This window comes from Phalaenopsis equestris, unplaced genomic scaffold, assembly GCF_001263595.1.
Source record: "Phalaenopsis equestris unplaced genomic scaffold, ASM126359v1 Scaffold000137, whole genome shotgun sequence".
NCBI classification, from domain to species: domain Eukaryota; kingdom Viridiplantae; phylum Streptophyta; class Magnoliopsida; order Asparagales; family Orchidaceae; genus Phalaenopsis; species Phalaenopsis equestris.
Window position 1 is genome coordinate 1089642 of NW_018164579.1, and position 17852 is coordinate 1107493.

General features: G+C 32.5%; 1 protein-coding gene across 2 annotated transcripts in view; it reads right to left on the reverse strand.

Annotated features, from left to right (window-relative positions):
* Positions 1-13248, reverse strand: part of LOC110021660 (protein STICHEL-like 3) — a 13955-nt gene extending 707 nt beyond the window's left edge. The window contains exons 1-8 of one of the 2 annotated variants that reach the window (XM_020720244.1): positions 12857-13248; positions 11505-12775; positions 10669-11429; positions 7893-8112; positions 6559-7065; positions 5487-5846; positions 5169-5412; positions 1047-1110 (exon numbers count right to left, since the gene is read on the reverse strand). In XM_020720244.1, coding sequence (XP_020575903.1) covers positions 1047-1110; positions 5169-5412; positions 5487-5846; positions 6559-7065; positions 7893-8112; positions 10669-11429; positions 11505-12624 — 3276 coding nt within the window. In that variant the 5' untranslated portion in view covers positions 12625-12775; positions 12857-13248. Of the gene's footprint in view, positions 1-1046; positions 1111-5168; positions 5413-5486; positions 5847-6558; positions 7066-7892; positions 8113-10668; positions 12776-12856 lie in introns of both variants that reach the window. The other variant, XM_020720243.1, reaches the window with a different exon arrangement.
* Between the last annotated feature and the right edge of the window lie 4604 nt (positions 13249-17852).

The window sequence follows — 17852 nt, forward strand, 5'->3', positions numbered from 1 at the left end:
ATATTTTTTTTTTTTTTTTCATATCTTAGAATATCAATAATGATGCAAAAGTCAAACTTTAAGAAGATATTCGTATTCAAATTAGCCTTTAACAAATCTTTATCCCAATCATTTTAAGATTAGTTGGAATCTTCATTTTTTAGCGAAGTCTCTTTTCTCCTCTTTTAAATGGCCTCTTCACCGAAAGGGTTCGCTCCGTTTTAAAAGTTAATGATATTTCAAATCTTGGACCAATTTAGGTTGAATTCGAGGAATAACTCATTCGAGTGGTAGCTCTCTCCCGAAGACCTCTAAATCAATTATTTACATACTTTCTTAATACATGATGATATTCTAGCTCCGCATTCTCAAATCTGCAAGCTTTTACCCATTAAAATAGTTAGTTTGTCCGTATTGCTATTTCGGAAAGGATTCCTACTAAATCTTTTCATTTAGGCTATAGAATTTTTATGCTTCCCTCCTCACAAATAATGATTCTTGCATATTTTTCAAATGTTGATACTCATTTTGCAATTGGATGTGTCTTTTCTATTTTTATTCCCCTCACCTCTAGTTTCACTTCATGGATTTTTTTTTAAGCAAAAACAATACTATAGACATTTATTGCTTCATGAAACTCTCAGCTCTAAACATTAAAATAAAAAGAATATCATATACTTTTCAATTACTATTAAGGATGATAAAAAATTGGATCTGTTTCAGTAAAAACCTAATTTTGCAATGAATCAAATCTTAAGAAAAAAGAGCGCTTTAAACTTTTGAGACAACCCTCCAAAACATTTTCGAACTGCACTTATCTTTCATTTCTTTGTAATGTTTTCTTTACCTTTTTAATTTTTTTTGCACAAACTCTAATTTTGTATTCTTTATTCGGTTAGCACAAAGGAGATCTCCAAGTTTTCAAAATGAAAATCTAAGTGTTGTTGAATTGAGGGCATATATTGCTTTTTAGCCATCCATTGATTGACAAAGCACAATGATTTCATGCTTAAGAGAATTTTTCATGTTTCTTGGTTAAAGTAAAGCATAAAATGGTAATAAATTACCTTTGATCGAGCGACTCTTGGAACTTTCCAGCATAGCAAACTTCTTGATCGAGATTCTAATCTCCTGTAAAATCAATATTATCTTATGAACACAAATAATACGTTGAAATATTTTAAACAAAACAATGTAAAACATTTCAAGAACAACAAAAAAATAATGCCTATGAGTTATCATTACTTGACACTTTGCTTAAATAAACTGTAAATTTATTTCAAGGAGTTTAAAAAGACTATAACTCCTATTATCTTACCAATTTAAGTGAGCTATCATTTTTAGAAACTATGCAATTTAATTATTTTGAGGCCACCTATAATATGAAAACAAAACTGAAATTATAAGCTGTATTTTACAATCATTATGAAGTGCTATAAATTAATCTATGATATGCTAAACATTCCATTTGTGCCCCAAATGGCTCTGCTGTCTGTGATAGCCAGCATTCTACTGTGTTACCATCTAGTTCTCGAATTTAAAATCATAAGAAAATAATCACAGAAATGGAAATATATCCATGCAATATGTAGAACAAAGCTACTTTTACATTTCACTACCTTATCACAAACTTTAGAATTACACGAAAAGTGAATTATTATACTAAACCAACATGCTTAAATGGGTAACTGACGGGTAGCTTATGACCTCCATCTTAATATTTACATCTAATAGTTTTTAAATGGGTAACTGACGGGTAGCTTATGACCTCCATCTTAATATTTACATCTAATAGTTTAATTTCATGCCATGAAAGCTAGGTTTGTAATTCTATGAATTACTTTTCTTCTGCATGATTTCATGCCATATAACTAAGTGAATATAAATGAATTAACAATAATAGATGGCGTTATGAAAAACAAACAGAAGAAGAATAGTAAAAGATATATGTGAAAAAAAATACCTTAAAATTTTTTCATTGATACTCTTGTATCATTACCATATCAACTATTTTAAAAATCTCAAAAAGTTCATAAAATTTGCTATCAAGGCAACCTCTGAAAACTTCCTCCATTTTGCATTTCTTATAAGCTTGATGAAAGAAGAAAAGGAGAGGGTTGACTTTTCTATCTAAACATGAACTTATAACAAACTTTGAAGCTCGGGGTGAATGCAAAAGTAAAATAAATCATGTCAACTGTAGTTGATGAATTAACTGGACAAGTTAACTTACCAATTGATAAAGTTTCCAATAAAATTATCTCTAATAATCAAACAAAAATTAATTTTATTTGTAAATTTTAGTTTTCTGACTCTCAATTCATAAAAATAGAATCATAAAGGAAGACAATTTACGATAATATTTTAAACAACATGTTAATGATAATCATTTTAAAATAACAAAAAATTTACTGCGCCATTTATTTGGTCAAACATATAAGTACATACTTTATCAAAGCTGATCTATAAGGCTTTTAAGTTAGTTTTCTTTAAAAAGATTATCCATCCATATAGATATAATATTTTATTACTCAATGATTGTTTTTAATTTTTCCCATTTTTTAGGAGTTGGTTATATGTCATCATTAACATACCTTGCAAATCATAGTACTATTTTAGCATTTTTCATTTTCTGCCTCGTAACATTATAGTGATTTATGCAATTTTGCATTTTGGCGAAGAATTGGCCATTAATTATAGAAATCATAAGTCTATATATATCCAGAAAGTTTTCCTACAGGGAACTTTAAGAAATAAAATATTAGAAAGACAGACTACATAAAATCATACTATGCCATTAAAAAAAATGCTTATGAATTAGAAATTTTAAGAAATCTAATATTTCTTCGTTCTTCAATGTATTTAATGAAAAAACTTGTGACAACTCACGGATTATTTTGAAGTGCAATAGTTATGTCTAGATCTATTTGACAAAAGATCAACTAAACAATTCGTTGCGGCCAATTTTTTTTTAAGTCGTGCATATCACAAACTATACAACAAGATGCAAAAGATTAAAAGCCTTCCAAATCTCAAATCACAAAAGTAAACAATGAACCTTGAAGCTCAAAATCATTAATTGCGATGATATGCAATCATATTTTAGAGAAATTAACACTCATTTACGAAGTTATTGTATATGATGTCTTATGTTTTTTACCATAGCTACCATCAAAAGTTGTTAACTACGCTGCTATAGCTTCAGTCACTGATTTGGGTTGTTGAGTTATTATGTAAATGTCCGCGTAACTGTTATTCTTTTGTAGTGTAATATCCTGCTAATGTAGGTAAAGTCAGAAACTGCTTTTTGTTCCTTCAATGTGCAATATAAGGATCCAAATTTAGCTATTTATAGAATTGAGTATTTTAGGAATTATGATTTTTTTAGGAAATGGAATTATGGTTGGAAAGTTCAGATTTTAGCCAAGTTATGAGGATTCTAAAAAACTACTAGTTTTAAGTCTTCTATTATAAATAGGACCTTTAGAACAAGTAGAATTGCAATCAATGGTTTATAACATTTGGATTCCCTCTGAAATTTAAACATGTGAAATTTCTGTGTATAATTTAACAAAATTAGATTCCCTCTCAAACTTAGAGATTTAAAGTTCCAATCTATGGTATAATAAAATTTAGATTTTCCATGAAATTTGTGTGCATTGTTGGATGTAAGTTTTTCTGCCGATTATGAAAACTTCAAGATGAAACTTTCTCCATTTAATGGCATGAGGATCTAGTGAGTTTTCTCCTGCATTTCTCTCTATTTTTTTTTAAGTTATGTATTATCATTTGTGATTGAGATTTTATCTAGTCTACTACAATCTAAACAACATTTTGGTTTTTTATCACTCATATTTCTTGGAATTTTCATAATCAGAGCAAGTTTTTATGTGTTTTCTAATTTCCAACAGAAGTGATGTTTGGCATGTTTAGTTGGGCATCCCTTTCCAGATTTGCATTTAAAAATTCCTGAAATATCATATATCACTCAACTTCATGCTTCTAGATGTGCGGTTGTTGGCTAACTCTGCTTAAAATAAAATGATTTAAAACATCTACCAAGTGAAATATAATGCAAACACTTTAAAAGCTTGAGAAGTCAAGTGTACAGTAGGTTTTTTTTTCCACGCACACCCAAATACACGAATACCACATATACAAGACCTATAATCCAGGATGTCTTGGTTGGAAGACAAAGATCTCAATTGCTAGGCCTAGGCGACTTGCATAAGTGTATGGAAGGATATAGTTTAATGGTATTTTTTTTTAACAAAAATTTGAAAATTTAATGCTTCTACTTTCGAGGAAACAATATTCGAACACCGACACTCAGAAATATTTTGTATATTATTTCTTTATATTTATTGGGATATTAGTAATAGGAAAATCAAATCCTAATTATTTGATGACCATGAAGTCATCCACAAGCAACCTATTCTGTAGAACTTATTTCAATTACATGCATTCCATCAAATTTTTTTTGCATTTGCATATCTAACAACTAAACTTGACTTTCTACAGTTCTACCACACAAATCTTTCATTGTACCACTAGTTTAACTTTTAAGAAGTCAAATACATCTTTTTATACAAAGGTAAGGTGGCATGCATGTAAAAATTGAAATTTAGGTGATAAATATGTAACTGCATAAGAGTTGAGTGGTATGTATGTAAATCCTTCTTTTAATTGCATTTTTTATGTTTGGGAACGTTTAACCAGCCCTGAAATATGCACCATGTTTAAGACAGGAATAAATTACTTTTCCTTCGCTGTGATTGTACTCTCTGACAATAAAACAATACTTAATACATAAGAGTAGATAGATAAATAAATAAAGAAACTTAATCATCTTTGTTACATATGAGGGAGAAATCCGATGTAGAAGGATTAAATAAAGAAACTTAATCATTTTTGTTACATATGAGGGAGAAATCCGATGTAGAAGGAATTACGGAGTCCTAAACTTGCGATATTTTTAAATAATTACCAATTTAAGTGCATTTAATTTGGTTAAGTAATAGCTACAAATCCAATGCAACATCATGCAAAAGAAAAAAATTAATGATTTTTCATAGTTGTCATAAGCCAAGATTACATTAAAATGAGATTTTAATCTGTTGGAAGAGCTTTTTGTTTTATTTTAAGTTTGTTAAAATTAAAATTTCAATGCATGGTTACGAAGAACTCACATATTTTCTTGTTCAAGTTTCTCAGCAATGGAAATCGCTCTTTGCTTCGACCAACCACCATGGTTTGCACAACCTTCTGCTTGTTGAATCACATGAGCAAGTGAAACTTTACCTTTGACCAAGCTTTTACTATGATTTCGCTCCTCATAACCCATTCTTCCACATAAATTAGCACTGTCTTCGTGTTTTTGTGAAGAAGATCCCACTCCGGCCTTCACACATTCTGGCCCTTTACCCTTCCGATCTGCAATGATATTCGTTAGTTCGAAAAAATCATTCAACAATGTTTTTGAGATGTGAACAGCTTGATTATTGTACCTCTTTCCATGGCAAGATAATCAAATTGTAGTTCGTCGGCAAGGCGAGAACCGCTTCCTCTTTGGGCATTTTCGTGAGGCATCCGCCTCAGAAGGCTTTCGGACTGTGGAGAGTGAGAGTTATGATTAGATATGGAGTGTTGAATAGCGGTCATTCTCGAAGAAATATTATTGGGTTCGTCCAAATCATCAAAAACTCGAGCACCTTGTCTTGCATCTATCCGAGGGTAGCATCTGATTTCAAGTATCACACTGGTACGAAAAACGAACTCAAGTGCTTGCAAAATTTGTCCTCTAAATTTTTCAGCTTTGGATTTGCTCGCAGGTGACATAAAGACCAGTTGCACGATAGGAGCTGCAGTTGTAAGAAAAACAGATTTTTCATCAAAATTTTAATGAGATTCAGACTCCATAATTCCCATAAAAATAAGGAAGATTTACATACATACCACACAATTGCATAAAAATAAGGAAGATTTACATACATACTACACAATTCTTATGAATTTACATATCTAACACCTAAACTCCATAATTCACAGGTGATGTAAACACCAGTTGCATAATAGGAGCTGCAACTGAAAGAAAAACAGCTTCTTTTATCAAAATTGTAATGAGATTCAGACTCCATAATCCCCATAAGAATAAGCAATGTTTACATACATACCGCTCAGTTCCTGTATTTACATATCTAACACCTATACTTTAATTATTACATACACACCATTCTTATCTATGCATGAAAAGATGTATTTTACTTTTTAAAAGTTAAAATGGCAATATTTTTAATTTGATATGAAAGATTCGGGTGGTATAAATGCAAAAGGCAAAGCTTATATGCGAAAACATACTAATTGGGTTAATATTTTTAATTTGATATGAAAGATTCGGGAGGCAAAGCTTATATGCGAAAACATACTAATTGGGTGGTATGTCTGTAAAAGAACCACTATAAAATAGACGGAAAGCTTGAATTTTTTTTTTTTTTTTTGAATAGAAAGAAAATTCAAGGCAGCCATTTTATCTCAAACTAAAAGAGAGAGCCTAAATGTTTAAAGAGAGTGAGATCATACCAGAACCCGTGCGGATCGAATTCAACCTTCCTTCCTGACATAGAAACTGTTTAAGCGCATCAGATTGAACATTTTCAATAACTTCTTCCCATATTTTTCCATAATCTCTCCATCTTCTTCCAAAATTAGAGCTCAAATTTTCTCTAATGGAGTCATCCTTCCCATTTGGACTCTTAATGTTAGCTTTCATAGCATTTTTAAGTCCTTTATGTCTCAGACTATCAACTCCTAAGTTCCTCTTTATTTCGTCTTCACTATAACATGCTTCATCTTCACCATTAATGGCATTCCTCGCTTCTATTTGCTTGTCGGTACCGTTAATGAGTAATGGAGTATGGCTCGAATGAGCATCAATAGATGATCTGGGTGCGTACTGTTGATCCGGAATGATTTGTAACAAAGCGGCCGTAACCCAAGTTAATTTGTCATTTGAAAGCCGCAAATTTTTTTCAGCTTCGGAGAGAGTTCTCAATGCTTGGCGTAGTTTCTCCATATCTTCCTTTGATACTGACATTAAATCAAAAAAATATGAATATATAAAGTGTGTTTGACAGAGAACAAAGCAGTAATTCCATTAAATAGAGAGTTGTAAAAGGAATTGGTGGCCCTGATGACTTGTGCATTGAAAACAAGGCGTTAATTCAATAAGTTGAACTATTTTTTAAATTTTTCTTGGGACATTTACATATATATACCAACCAATTCATTTTTTACATTTACGCAACCCAAATCCTTCATATAACTAAAAAGATACCATCATTTTAACATTTAAAGAGTGAAATATATCTTATCATGCATAGATAAGGTGGCATGCATGTAACACTTGAAGTTTAGGCGGCATATATGTAAGAATTGAATTTTAACGAACAAAACAGGAATTCCATTAAATAGAGGGGTTGTAAGAGGAATTTGATGTCCCTGATGCCTTATTTACTGAAAAAAGGAATCAATTCATTAAGTTGGTTTATTTTTAAAAGTTTTTTTTTACATTCTTATTGGTGCATTTACATACATACCACCCAATTCCTATGTATTTACCTATCAAATATCTAACCTTTACTTTAAACAATAAAACCGCCCAAATCTTTCATATATCTTTCATATCACATAAAAATATCACCATTTTAATTTTTACAAAGTGAAATACACATTTTCATGCATATGTAAGTGGCATGTATGTAAAACTTGAAGTTTAGATATTATATAGTAAATACATAAAATTGAGTGGTAAGTATGTAAATCTTTCATTCTTCCATCATTACTTCACACCATGGTTGGATCGACTCACTATCATTCTTCTATCATTACTTCACACCATGGTTGGATCGACTCACTAGTTTGGCGGTGAAAAAACTTTCTTCGTGGTCTTTCTCGTGTAAATACATGACTTCCTGCGAGTATATCAGTAATCAATGTTGCAAGTTGTGACATGAGTGCGATGGGTTCAACTCCAGCTTCAATGATTTCTCTCAAATTTTTTATAGTATCAACTGTGTTTGCCGATAATGCCACATCAAGCAAGTCTACCAGTTTCTCATCTGAAACTAAACCAACCTGGATAATGCAAATAAACAAATTTAGCTTCTATGAAAACAAAGAATTTTAACATCAATTCTTATAAAAATTACAAAAAAGGGAGACATTTTAAAGAACATTTTCCAACTTAGCAACCAGTTAGACAAAGATATTTTGAAAATATTTGATATGCCATGAATAGGACAGATAAAAACCGCCGTCAACATTCCAAAGACACCTATGTAGAGTTTTTATATTGTTTAGCACTATGATTGTACAAGTTTCAAGGTTTTAGAAAATAAAATATGAGTATACAATATGCCATGATTTCATCTGATCTATCTTGATGTAATAGAAGATCAAATTTTGTCGACTTCACATTACACAATGCTTGATGAATTCTTAATTATAGGATCAAAACTATGCATTTCATGGAGGAATAGTTTGTCATGAAGAATGAGTGAAGGCCATGTGTTTGATAGACGAAAGATTTTGTTGGCATTTACTTAGGAAGAATGTCGCTAGAACAGTAAGCTAGTGTCAAACTCATCAAAAAGGGAAATTTTTAAGCAAATTTCGGCACTATATTATCCATTTATATGCCTAATACATGGCAGCAAACATTAGCAAAGATTTACATGGACATAATTTCATAGTAGTGGCTACAGATAGGTTTTCAAAAAATGGCACATTTAATTCCTAATTCTAAGATTGTGGATGCCTCCTATGTGGCCAAGTTGTCTTTTAAACAAATTATTTACCAAATTAGTCTCCCCACTATCACCATATCGAAAAAAGATAAAAGATTGATCAGTTAAGTTTGATAAAAATTAATCAAAATATTTTTAGGATAAAAATATTTTTCTTCTTCTTTTTATCCTAAAAAATATTTTGATACAAAGCTATTATTGGCAAAATTTTAAAATTTTGCCAATCATTATTACTCGAGGCTAAATTTACATACAATAGCTTTATCGACGGTAATACTAGAAAGACCCTTCGAAGTGATGCATAGGTTGTATGCCTAAAAATCTTATAAATCTCAAGCCATACAAGTGCATGAATAATTAGATTATGTTGTGTTATTTATTGATCATGGGCATAAATTTCATTATGATATAAAAGCATAAATTTATTTGAAATTTAAAATATCATAATATAATGATGAAGATCGTAGGAAACTATGAGAATATAATGAGAGTTTTAAAGTGCTAATTGCTATTCACACTTCCTATTTTACAAATTTAAGAAACTACATGTCTAAACCTCAAACCCCTATAAAATACCAAGAAAGTTTAGATCAAATGAACATATCATTGATCTTCATGTTCATATAGATATCAGTCTCACTTTTAATATTAAGGGCATAATGACATATAGAGACATTTCAAAGTTTCAAGCATCTTTAAGAATGGAGTTCATACATACTACAACAACATAAGCTCAAGTTTTTCCACCAGCCTTAGCCCCAATCAGTAAAGGGACTTTCTTTGATGAGGTTATATTGAGCCCTTTAGACCGACAATATTATATCATTTGATGGAAATGCAATTACACATAAAAATGAGAAATAGGTGACTCATAACAATTTTCAGCGCATTCGCTCTTATTTTTTAGAAGATTGCATCTAAAAGAGAATTCTTCACATATTAGACAAGCTGGCAATCTACTCCAAACTTATGTTTGACATTGAAATCATAATTAATTAAGGATCTTTTTGGGGGCAACTCCAACCATTTGAAGAAGCAGTTATGAAGTTGCTTCAAAAGAAGCAATTCAAAAAACTATGGTGTCAATTATGAAAAAAAAAAAAATTAAAATCAGACCGCAACTTTGTAGCAGCCACCACACTTTAGTCAAGTATGGTGGCAAAACACAGCTTTTAATTACAACTTTTGAAAAACAGACAAAATACAGTTTTGTCAAACAAAAAAAACTATAGTGCGGCACCGCACTGTCACCGCATCGCTGCCCCAAACAAAACCTAAATATTCCCTTGCTTTATATAGCATTTGGTATTTAAAGAGCATTTAGATTTTTTTAAATAGGTATATTTCCTATCATATTTTTTGTTAGGGTATATTTTCTTCCTTTTTTATGTGTATTTGTTGCTTGAACCCCTAAAATCATCATTATTAGTAAGGACACTTCAAGCTATATTGATTTATTGAATAATAATTGACCATTCAATTTTTTCTAATTTCCTCTAAGCCATCGACTCTCATTATCTCCTTTGTTAGGCAAGGGTACGAGGAAGATGTTGTAGTAGAAGAATGGTAGTGCACAAGTTTCGTTATGATATATTGTAAACAAGGATACAGAAACTTTCATACAGTAGTATCATGAGCAACATAAGAAACAAAGCAAATTACCATTTTCATTATGCTGCGTAGTTCAAGAATTTACTATTGATTCATGTTGAGTAACAACAAATTTCACAAGTAACAGAAACAAAATCTTAAGAAACTTCTTAGTCAAATGAGCTTGAGTCAAATAAATTTCACAAAGAATTTATCACAAAAAAAATAAAAATAGATATACAACTCTTAATGGTCTGCTAGAAGAGACAAAATGAACGATCCATAAAGTACTTACAAGTTCCTGAACAAGAGGAAGAGAAATTCTTTGTCCAAGCAAACTAAGCTGATCAAGAGTCATCTCTGCATCTCTTAAGGATCCATCTGATCGTGAAGCAATAAGTTTCAATGCATCTTTATCAATTTCTAGGCCCTCATTAGTTGATATCTGCTGCAAAGTAATAATTATATCTGACTCCTTGACTTTTGGAAAATAGAACTTCTGACACCTAGATATGATTTGATGAGGCAAATGATCAAGAGAAGAGCTAATAAGGATAAAAACCACGTGACGCGGCGCATGATGAGCAACCTTTGTGATTGCCATCCAAAAATCTGGTGGCAAATTATCACAAACATCAACAATGAAAACTTTGTATTGGGATGTTGATGTGGATAACATAACATTATTTAGAGCATCTGTAATTCTCCCAGTGTCAAATGTGCTAACTGCTTCCACTTCAACCAAATTTCTACTCTTCCTCAAATTGTGTGACATACATGACGTACATACATCACATGGTTTAGAATGTTCAGTAGATTGGCAATTCAGAGCTTTAGCAAAAACATGAGCACAGGAAGTTTTACCAGTCCCATGAGGCCCATAGAAGACATAAATCAACCCAACTTTTCTCCTTAAGACAGCATTAGAAAGAGCCTGGACTACCAAGCTTTGTCCCACAAGATCTTTAAATGTTTTGGGCATATACTTCTGCGTAAGATTTTGATGCCTTCTTCTGCAATATCCTCTAGAGCTGTGTTGATTGCCTGATCTTGCTTCTGATATAAGGTCTGAATCTAATTCGTGACAGTTATTATTAGCATAAATGCAAAGTTCGTGGGGACTTAAATTACCTTCTGGTGATCCAGATGGATCTAATAAGAATGGAAGGGCCTCTGAATCAGATCCAGTTGATGAAGTCAATAGTTGAGATGTAACAGGCAGTCTCGAGTTATCCTTCTCCTTCAGGCTTTGTTGAACAGAACCTCCATCTTTCCTCAAACTTGACTCAGACAACCCACAAGACAAGCTTCTCCCTGCAATATCTAAAAATGTCTTACCCCTATGATGTATCCTTGACCAGTTCCATGGAATCCCACAGCCATGGCTTGGAGCTTGAGTGACATCTACCTCACCATTCTCCTGATCTTCCTCTTCTTCTCCCAAAAAACATTTGTGATGTGCAAGCGATGTTGAAGCAACAGACATGTCATTGTGCACTCTACCACCTCTTAAATCTACTGAACCATGAGTCCTTCTTAAGCCTCTGGACTTTCTCCTCTTCGTTCTACTAAACCCACTTGTCTTAAAATCTTTACTTCTTTTGTCTCCACCTCCCCGTCGGCCTCTGTGCTGGGACTGGAGTGGAGGTTTCCTGATCTCATTATCGCTCTGACTGGGGATTTCTTCCAATTGCTCCGAGAGCGTCTTGAGTCTAGGATTATTCACAAGGTTAGAATGAGATGCCTTCTCTCCTTGCTTAAATCTGCTGCCATCTTCTCCCTTTCTCAATTCTTCATCCCTGCATTCCTTGCCAGCACTGTGATCACCACTTGTTCCTACTGCAGTAACATTGTAGGAGGACAAAACAGCAGCCTTTGGATGATTGACAGATAACCGATTGACCTCCCCAACCACATCAACACCAATAGACCTTCTCCCATTCTGAACTCCGGCATCCTTTCCTGATCTCTTCACCAATGTGGCGATAACAAAAGGGGAAAGAAAGGGTGGAGGACTGGTGGAGGGGTCTCGGAGAGACTTTGACCTCTGAAGAACAACAAGGTCCCTCATGAGAGACCTCTCCGCCTGAATTGGGCTATGGCGATGCATATGGTTCTTGAGATGGATGCAGTTTGTGAGGTGAACGTGATTCCGAAGATGCTGACTTATGGTTTCATGATCCTCTGCGTGTAAAGCGCCAACAGAACCAGAGTCATCCTTCACAAATCCATGGCGGATGGCCCTGGTCATATTCAAAACCTAAAAGACCCAACTTTCTCGGCTTGAAACAGGTGCGAGATACCAAATTTCCAGGTTTTGTAGCATTCATGGTGTCCCTCTCATTCCAACCTACAAACTTCTCAAACCATAACAAAAATCCGATTCAACCCCATTCCAAAACCTTGCCAAAAGTACAAAAAAGTTCAAGGATTCAGACAGGGCAATCAAAAGGAAGAAGAGGGGGAACAGAAAAAAACCTTACTGTGAATTGTTCAGGGGAAAGCTTAGAACTTTGCCATGAAACCCGGCTTTAAGAACCTAGCATAATCCATGGCAGGAATCTGGACCTCTTTTGTGTGGCGGGGAGGAGAGAGGAAGATGAGCAAGGTAAACCGCCACCTGAACATAATAAATTCTGAAAACCACTTTGCCATGAGCAGACACTGACCTTATCTCTCTTTCGCTCTCTTTGCCGGGGCTTCACATGAAGCATAAGAGAGAGAGAGACAGAGAGAGAGAGAGAGGAGAGAGGAAGGGAGGAGGCTGGGAGATGGCAACTACTCAGTGACCAGAGTGGACGGGGATGGTGGCGCCCGCACAGGAATTTTATAGGACCGCCGCGTAGGGATTAACCTAGTTGTATATCGTCACTCCGGATTTCTAATGACGTTTGTCATCTTGTTTATACAACTATATAAGCTTTGGAGAATGAGCGTGAGAATAAAAAATCGATCCGTTAGCTTTCCCTTTATTTTTGCGAATTCCGTTTTGAACCTCTTCATTCAGTTTACTGTCGCTTGTCAGCAATTTTAATTTGTAAATAATATTAATTATTGTGAGAAATTCAACATATATTACCATTAAGACCGGCTTAATTTTTTTCTTATTTTATATTAAGTAATCTTCTTCTAAGTTTAGAAAGATTTACATAAATGTCCAAGTAAGCTTAATTTTTTCTTCTTCTAAGTTTAGAAAGATTTACATAAATGTCACCTACTTCCTATTTATTTACATATCTATTCCATGAACTTCAAATGTTATTTTATCTATATTTATGTTTAATTTTGATTTGTTCGTGAATCACACACAAGAAATATAGCATCAGAAAGAGAGCGTGAGAGAAAAGGAACAATGGTGAACATTAAAACAGCTTCTCTAACCTTTTATTTATAAAATAATCTCTTTGTTTATAAGGACGAAGGTAGTACACAGTGAGATTACATTTTTGCCCCTATTTTAATTGAAGTTACACGAGTTGTTATGGGTTTTTTTTTTATATATGAGTTTATGGTATGGGTGCTATTTGGCTCGATCAGCTTGGCTAACAAGACTTCGGCTCGGTGAGGCCAATCCAGTCGGGTAGGTTGAGCGGTGCTACTGGCTGGCTAAGCTTGATTAACTTCAAGTCGACATGAATGACTCTATCGACTAGACTTTGACGATCATTTGATCTAGTTTTGTCGTTGATCCTCAATCCTTGGATGAGTAGTTTATGTCGGTAGAATTAACAAACTAGGCTATCGTGTATGGAGCAAATCATCGTAGCTCGTTCCTAGACGAAGGTTTTAAGTGGAATGATTATAGGGCTATATTGTCTTGTCAATTCTTGGTTCCTAATGAGGAGCCTTAGGGCGTCGTTGGGACTATTAGTAATAATGAAGAATTGGATTCTTTACTAGAGTCGTATCTATCAAAAGGTAGGTCGATGCCTTTACTCGGTTTTTTTTGTATTGGTTAGCTTATATGCTTATTTGTCTTGTTTTAGTTAGATTGGTTTGGACTCAGATCATTTTCTTTTTCCTTCCCCTAGCTCGATCAGCCATCAACCTTGACTCAGATGACTACATCGAACCTGATAATTTGGCCTCTTTGTCATATGTCGGTGGACCCACGAGTCATGTTTTATCTCTTAGTGAAAAGGTGTATTTAAGAAAACTGAAATAAGAATATTTTTATGTGAATTTAAATTGACAGTTGGATCTTTTCAGGATAAGCGCTGACACATTTTTTATCGTATAATGTGAAAAGGTGTATTTAAAAAAACTGAAATAAGAATATTTTTATGTGAATTTAAAATTTTTAGTTGTATAACCATAAAAAATGAAGTTTAGATGTTGTGTATATACATACACATGAATTTTGTGCCAAATTTGTTTCAAAAAACATACATAGCCTCAAAATAATTAGGCATAAAATGTTGCTCAAAGTCTACGTTCTTAATACGAAAATTTGGTCAGAATAATTACAATTTAATTTAAAAAATGCTAAAACTTTTATTTGAGTTGGCTTAATCAATTTTCTTAATAAAGAATGATAAATTATAAGTTATATGGTTCAAATTTATGATATTAAAAATAATTATTCCTTTTTAAGACTTTAACAAATAAATTAAAATTCATTAACTCTATATGATTTTTCAGGTAGTGTGACCACGCATTGGATGTTTGGTCAGCGACTTCATCGGTGTATTGCATTTCTAATGCAAAATTTTGGAAGTAATTGCAATTCAATGTAAAAATGACATTTTATTCAAATTTTGGCTCTTAGTTCATTTTTCTTGTATTTGGTATTCAGACAATTTGGCTAATTTCAAAACACACGACCTAATATAAAATGCTGACCACAACCCCCTGCTTGTCACCGCCTTGTGTCGTCCTGCGCTCAACATAATAATATTTACTATGAAATATATTGTTTTCATCTTACATCAAATAAGCAAAATAAAGTCACCCATTTATTTTCTATTAAACAAAACCCCAAAGAATTTCAAATACAATACCTTATTCTTGCTTTCTATTTATTTTACGTTGTGTTAGCCTAAAAATGACCTACACAAATCTCAAGGCAATCTAACGATCCATATCAAAGGCCAATAATCATGAAGCTTGTTGGTATCCATTTTTGATGCAACGTAAATCAAGGCATCCTTGTTAAGTAACACGACACTAATGTTGGGTTTGACACCACTATAGTTGTGTTTAGAGTAGATCGTGGTCAGACCAGCATCGCCTCTCGTATATGTTGTGTTGATGTTTGTTTTTATGACATGGGGTTGTAGCTGCTAGAAATTTATCTTTAACATTTATGACACAAATTCTAAAAATACGTAATAGCCAAGTTTTTTAAATTCATGATTTTTACATATCTATAATAAAGTAACATATACATGTATTCATGATAATAAAATTTGATCTTGAAGAGTGAGTTTCTCTCTCTTTTCTCTCTCTAATCCCTTGAAACTTTCTGTACTTTCTGATTGAGAGAAATATATAGAGTGTATTAGGAAGAGAGATGACATATTCTTTGAATTATGCTCTATTTAACCACCATCCATCAATGGGGTTACTAACCAATAGGATTTATGATAATTTAATAAATTAATTGATTTTTATTATTAAAATCAATGACATAAATTAGTAACCCCTATTCATTTTAGGGATTACATGAGTTACAAAATTAATATCATGAGTTATCATAAGTTATGACATGAGTTATGAGTTAAGATAATTAATAACTTAAGTTATCATGAGTTACAAAAATAAATATCATATGTTATGACATAAGTTATTAGTTAAGAAAATAAATAACGAGTTAAGAAAATAAATAAGAAAATAAATAACTTAAGTTATCATGAGGTATAAAAATAAATATCATAAGTTGTCATAAATTATGAGTTAAGAAAATAAATAACTTAAGTTATCAAAATAAATCAAATAAGTTATTAAAATAAATGTGAACCATAAATTCAAATTTAACATTCTCTTGTTTGGCTCACCTAATTTTAATAGTGCATATCATACCGCACAAAATGTAAGATAAATCCTTTCTTATATTGGCTAAATTATAAATTATTTAATAAGTATGAAATTAATATGAATCATAGCAGTTGTTCATCAATTTATGGACACGATCCCTTCCATGTATCACAATATCAATTGCATACTTAGCTTAACGAGAATCATCATCATGGTCCCATAATGTCTATTAAAAAAAATCTTGTTGAGCATCATGCAACATAAAGTGTACACTAACGATTAAAAATAAGATTTATAAATATCAGAAACAAGAAAAATTGAGTTTAAAGTGTCAAAATACAAAGAACATAAAGCTAATAAAGGGTTTTATTAATGCTCATTCTCACGACATGTTTGTTAAATGTCTTTGATAATTAATGTTCATTCTCACGACATGTTTGTTAAATGTCTTTGATAACAACTCATTCGTCAAAGGATCTGCAATCATGAGATTAGTACTAATATATTCAATTGAGACCCTATGTTTCTGAACTTCTTCCTTTTCTTAAATAAGCTAAGGTCATTAGTAGCAGCAATATGTCATCAACATACAGAATGAGAAATATGATTTTGCTCCCACCGACCTTTAGATATATACACCGATCAAGAATTTTCTTCAAATCCAAAAGATGTAATGGTATCATTGAACTTAAGATACCGTTGTTGGGAAGCTTGTTTAAGTCCGTATATTGATTTTTTTAAATTTACACACCATGTGTACCTTTCCTTCAACAAAAAATTCTTCAAGTTGACTCGTGTAGACCTCTTCATCTAAATTCCCATTTAGAAAGGCAGTTTTCACATCCATTTGGTGTAACTCTAAATCATAATAAGCTACTAATGTCATGATAATTCTAAATGAATCTTTCTTAGAAACTGGAGAAAATGTTTCTTTATAGTCGATGTCATCTTTCTGAGTGAAACATTTTGACAACAAGTCTGACTTTATATCGTTCAATATTGTCAATCGAGTCATGTTTCGTCTTAAAGACCCATTTACACCCGACTCTTTTACAACCTTCAGACGATTCAACACATCCAGACTTTGTTGTGTTCCATCGATTTCAACTCATCTTTCATTGCATCTAACTATTTAGAAGAATTAGCACTTTTTATGACTTGTGAAAATGAAACGGATCTTCATTTACTCATAATTTAAATTCATATTCGTGTAGATAAACCACATAATCATTGAAAATAGCAGACCGTTTTTGTCGTTGAGATTTTTTAGGTACTACTTCATGTGGTTCATCTAATGTAGGTTCATTAGTGACAGTTTCATTGTGGGGTATTTGATCATATATTTGTTGTTCTTGTAAGGTATCAAACTGTTCAACAACTGTAAGAATAACAACTTAAGAATAAATTTTGGGTAAAGAAACTTTAACCCTAATTTCTTAGATCTCCACTTTATGTGGTTCCAAACTCCCACTAACTTCACTATTTTTAATGAACTTGACATTT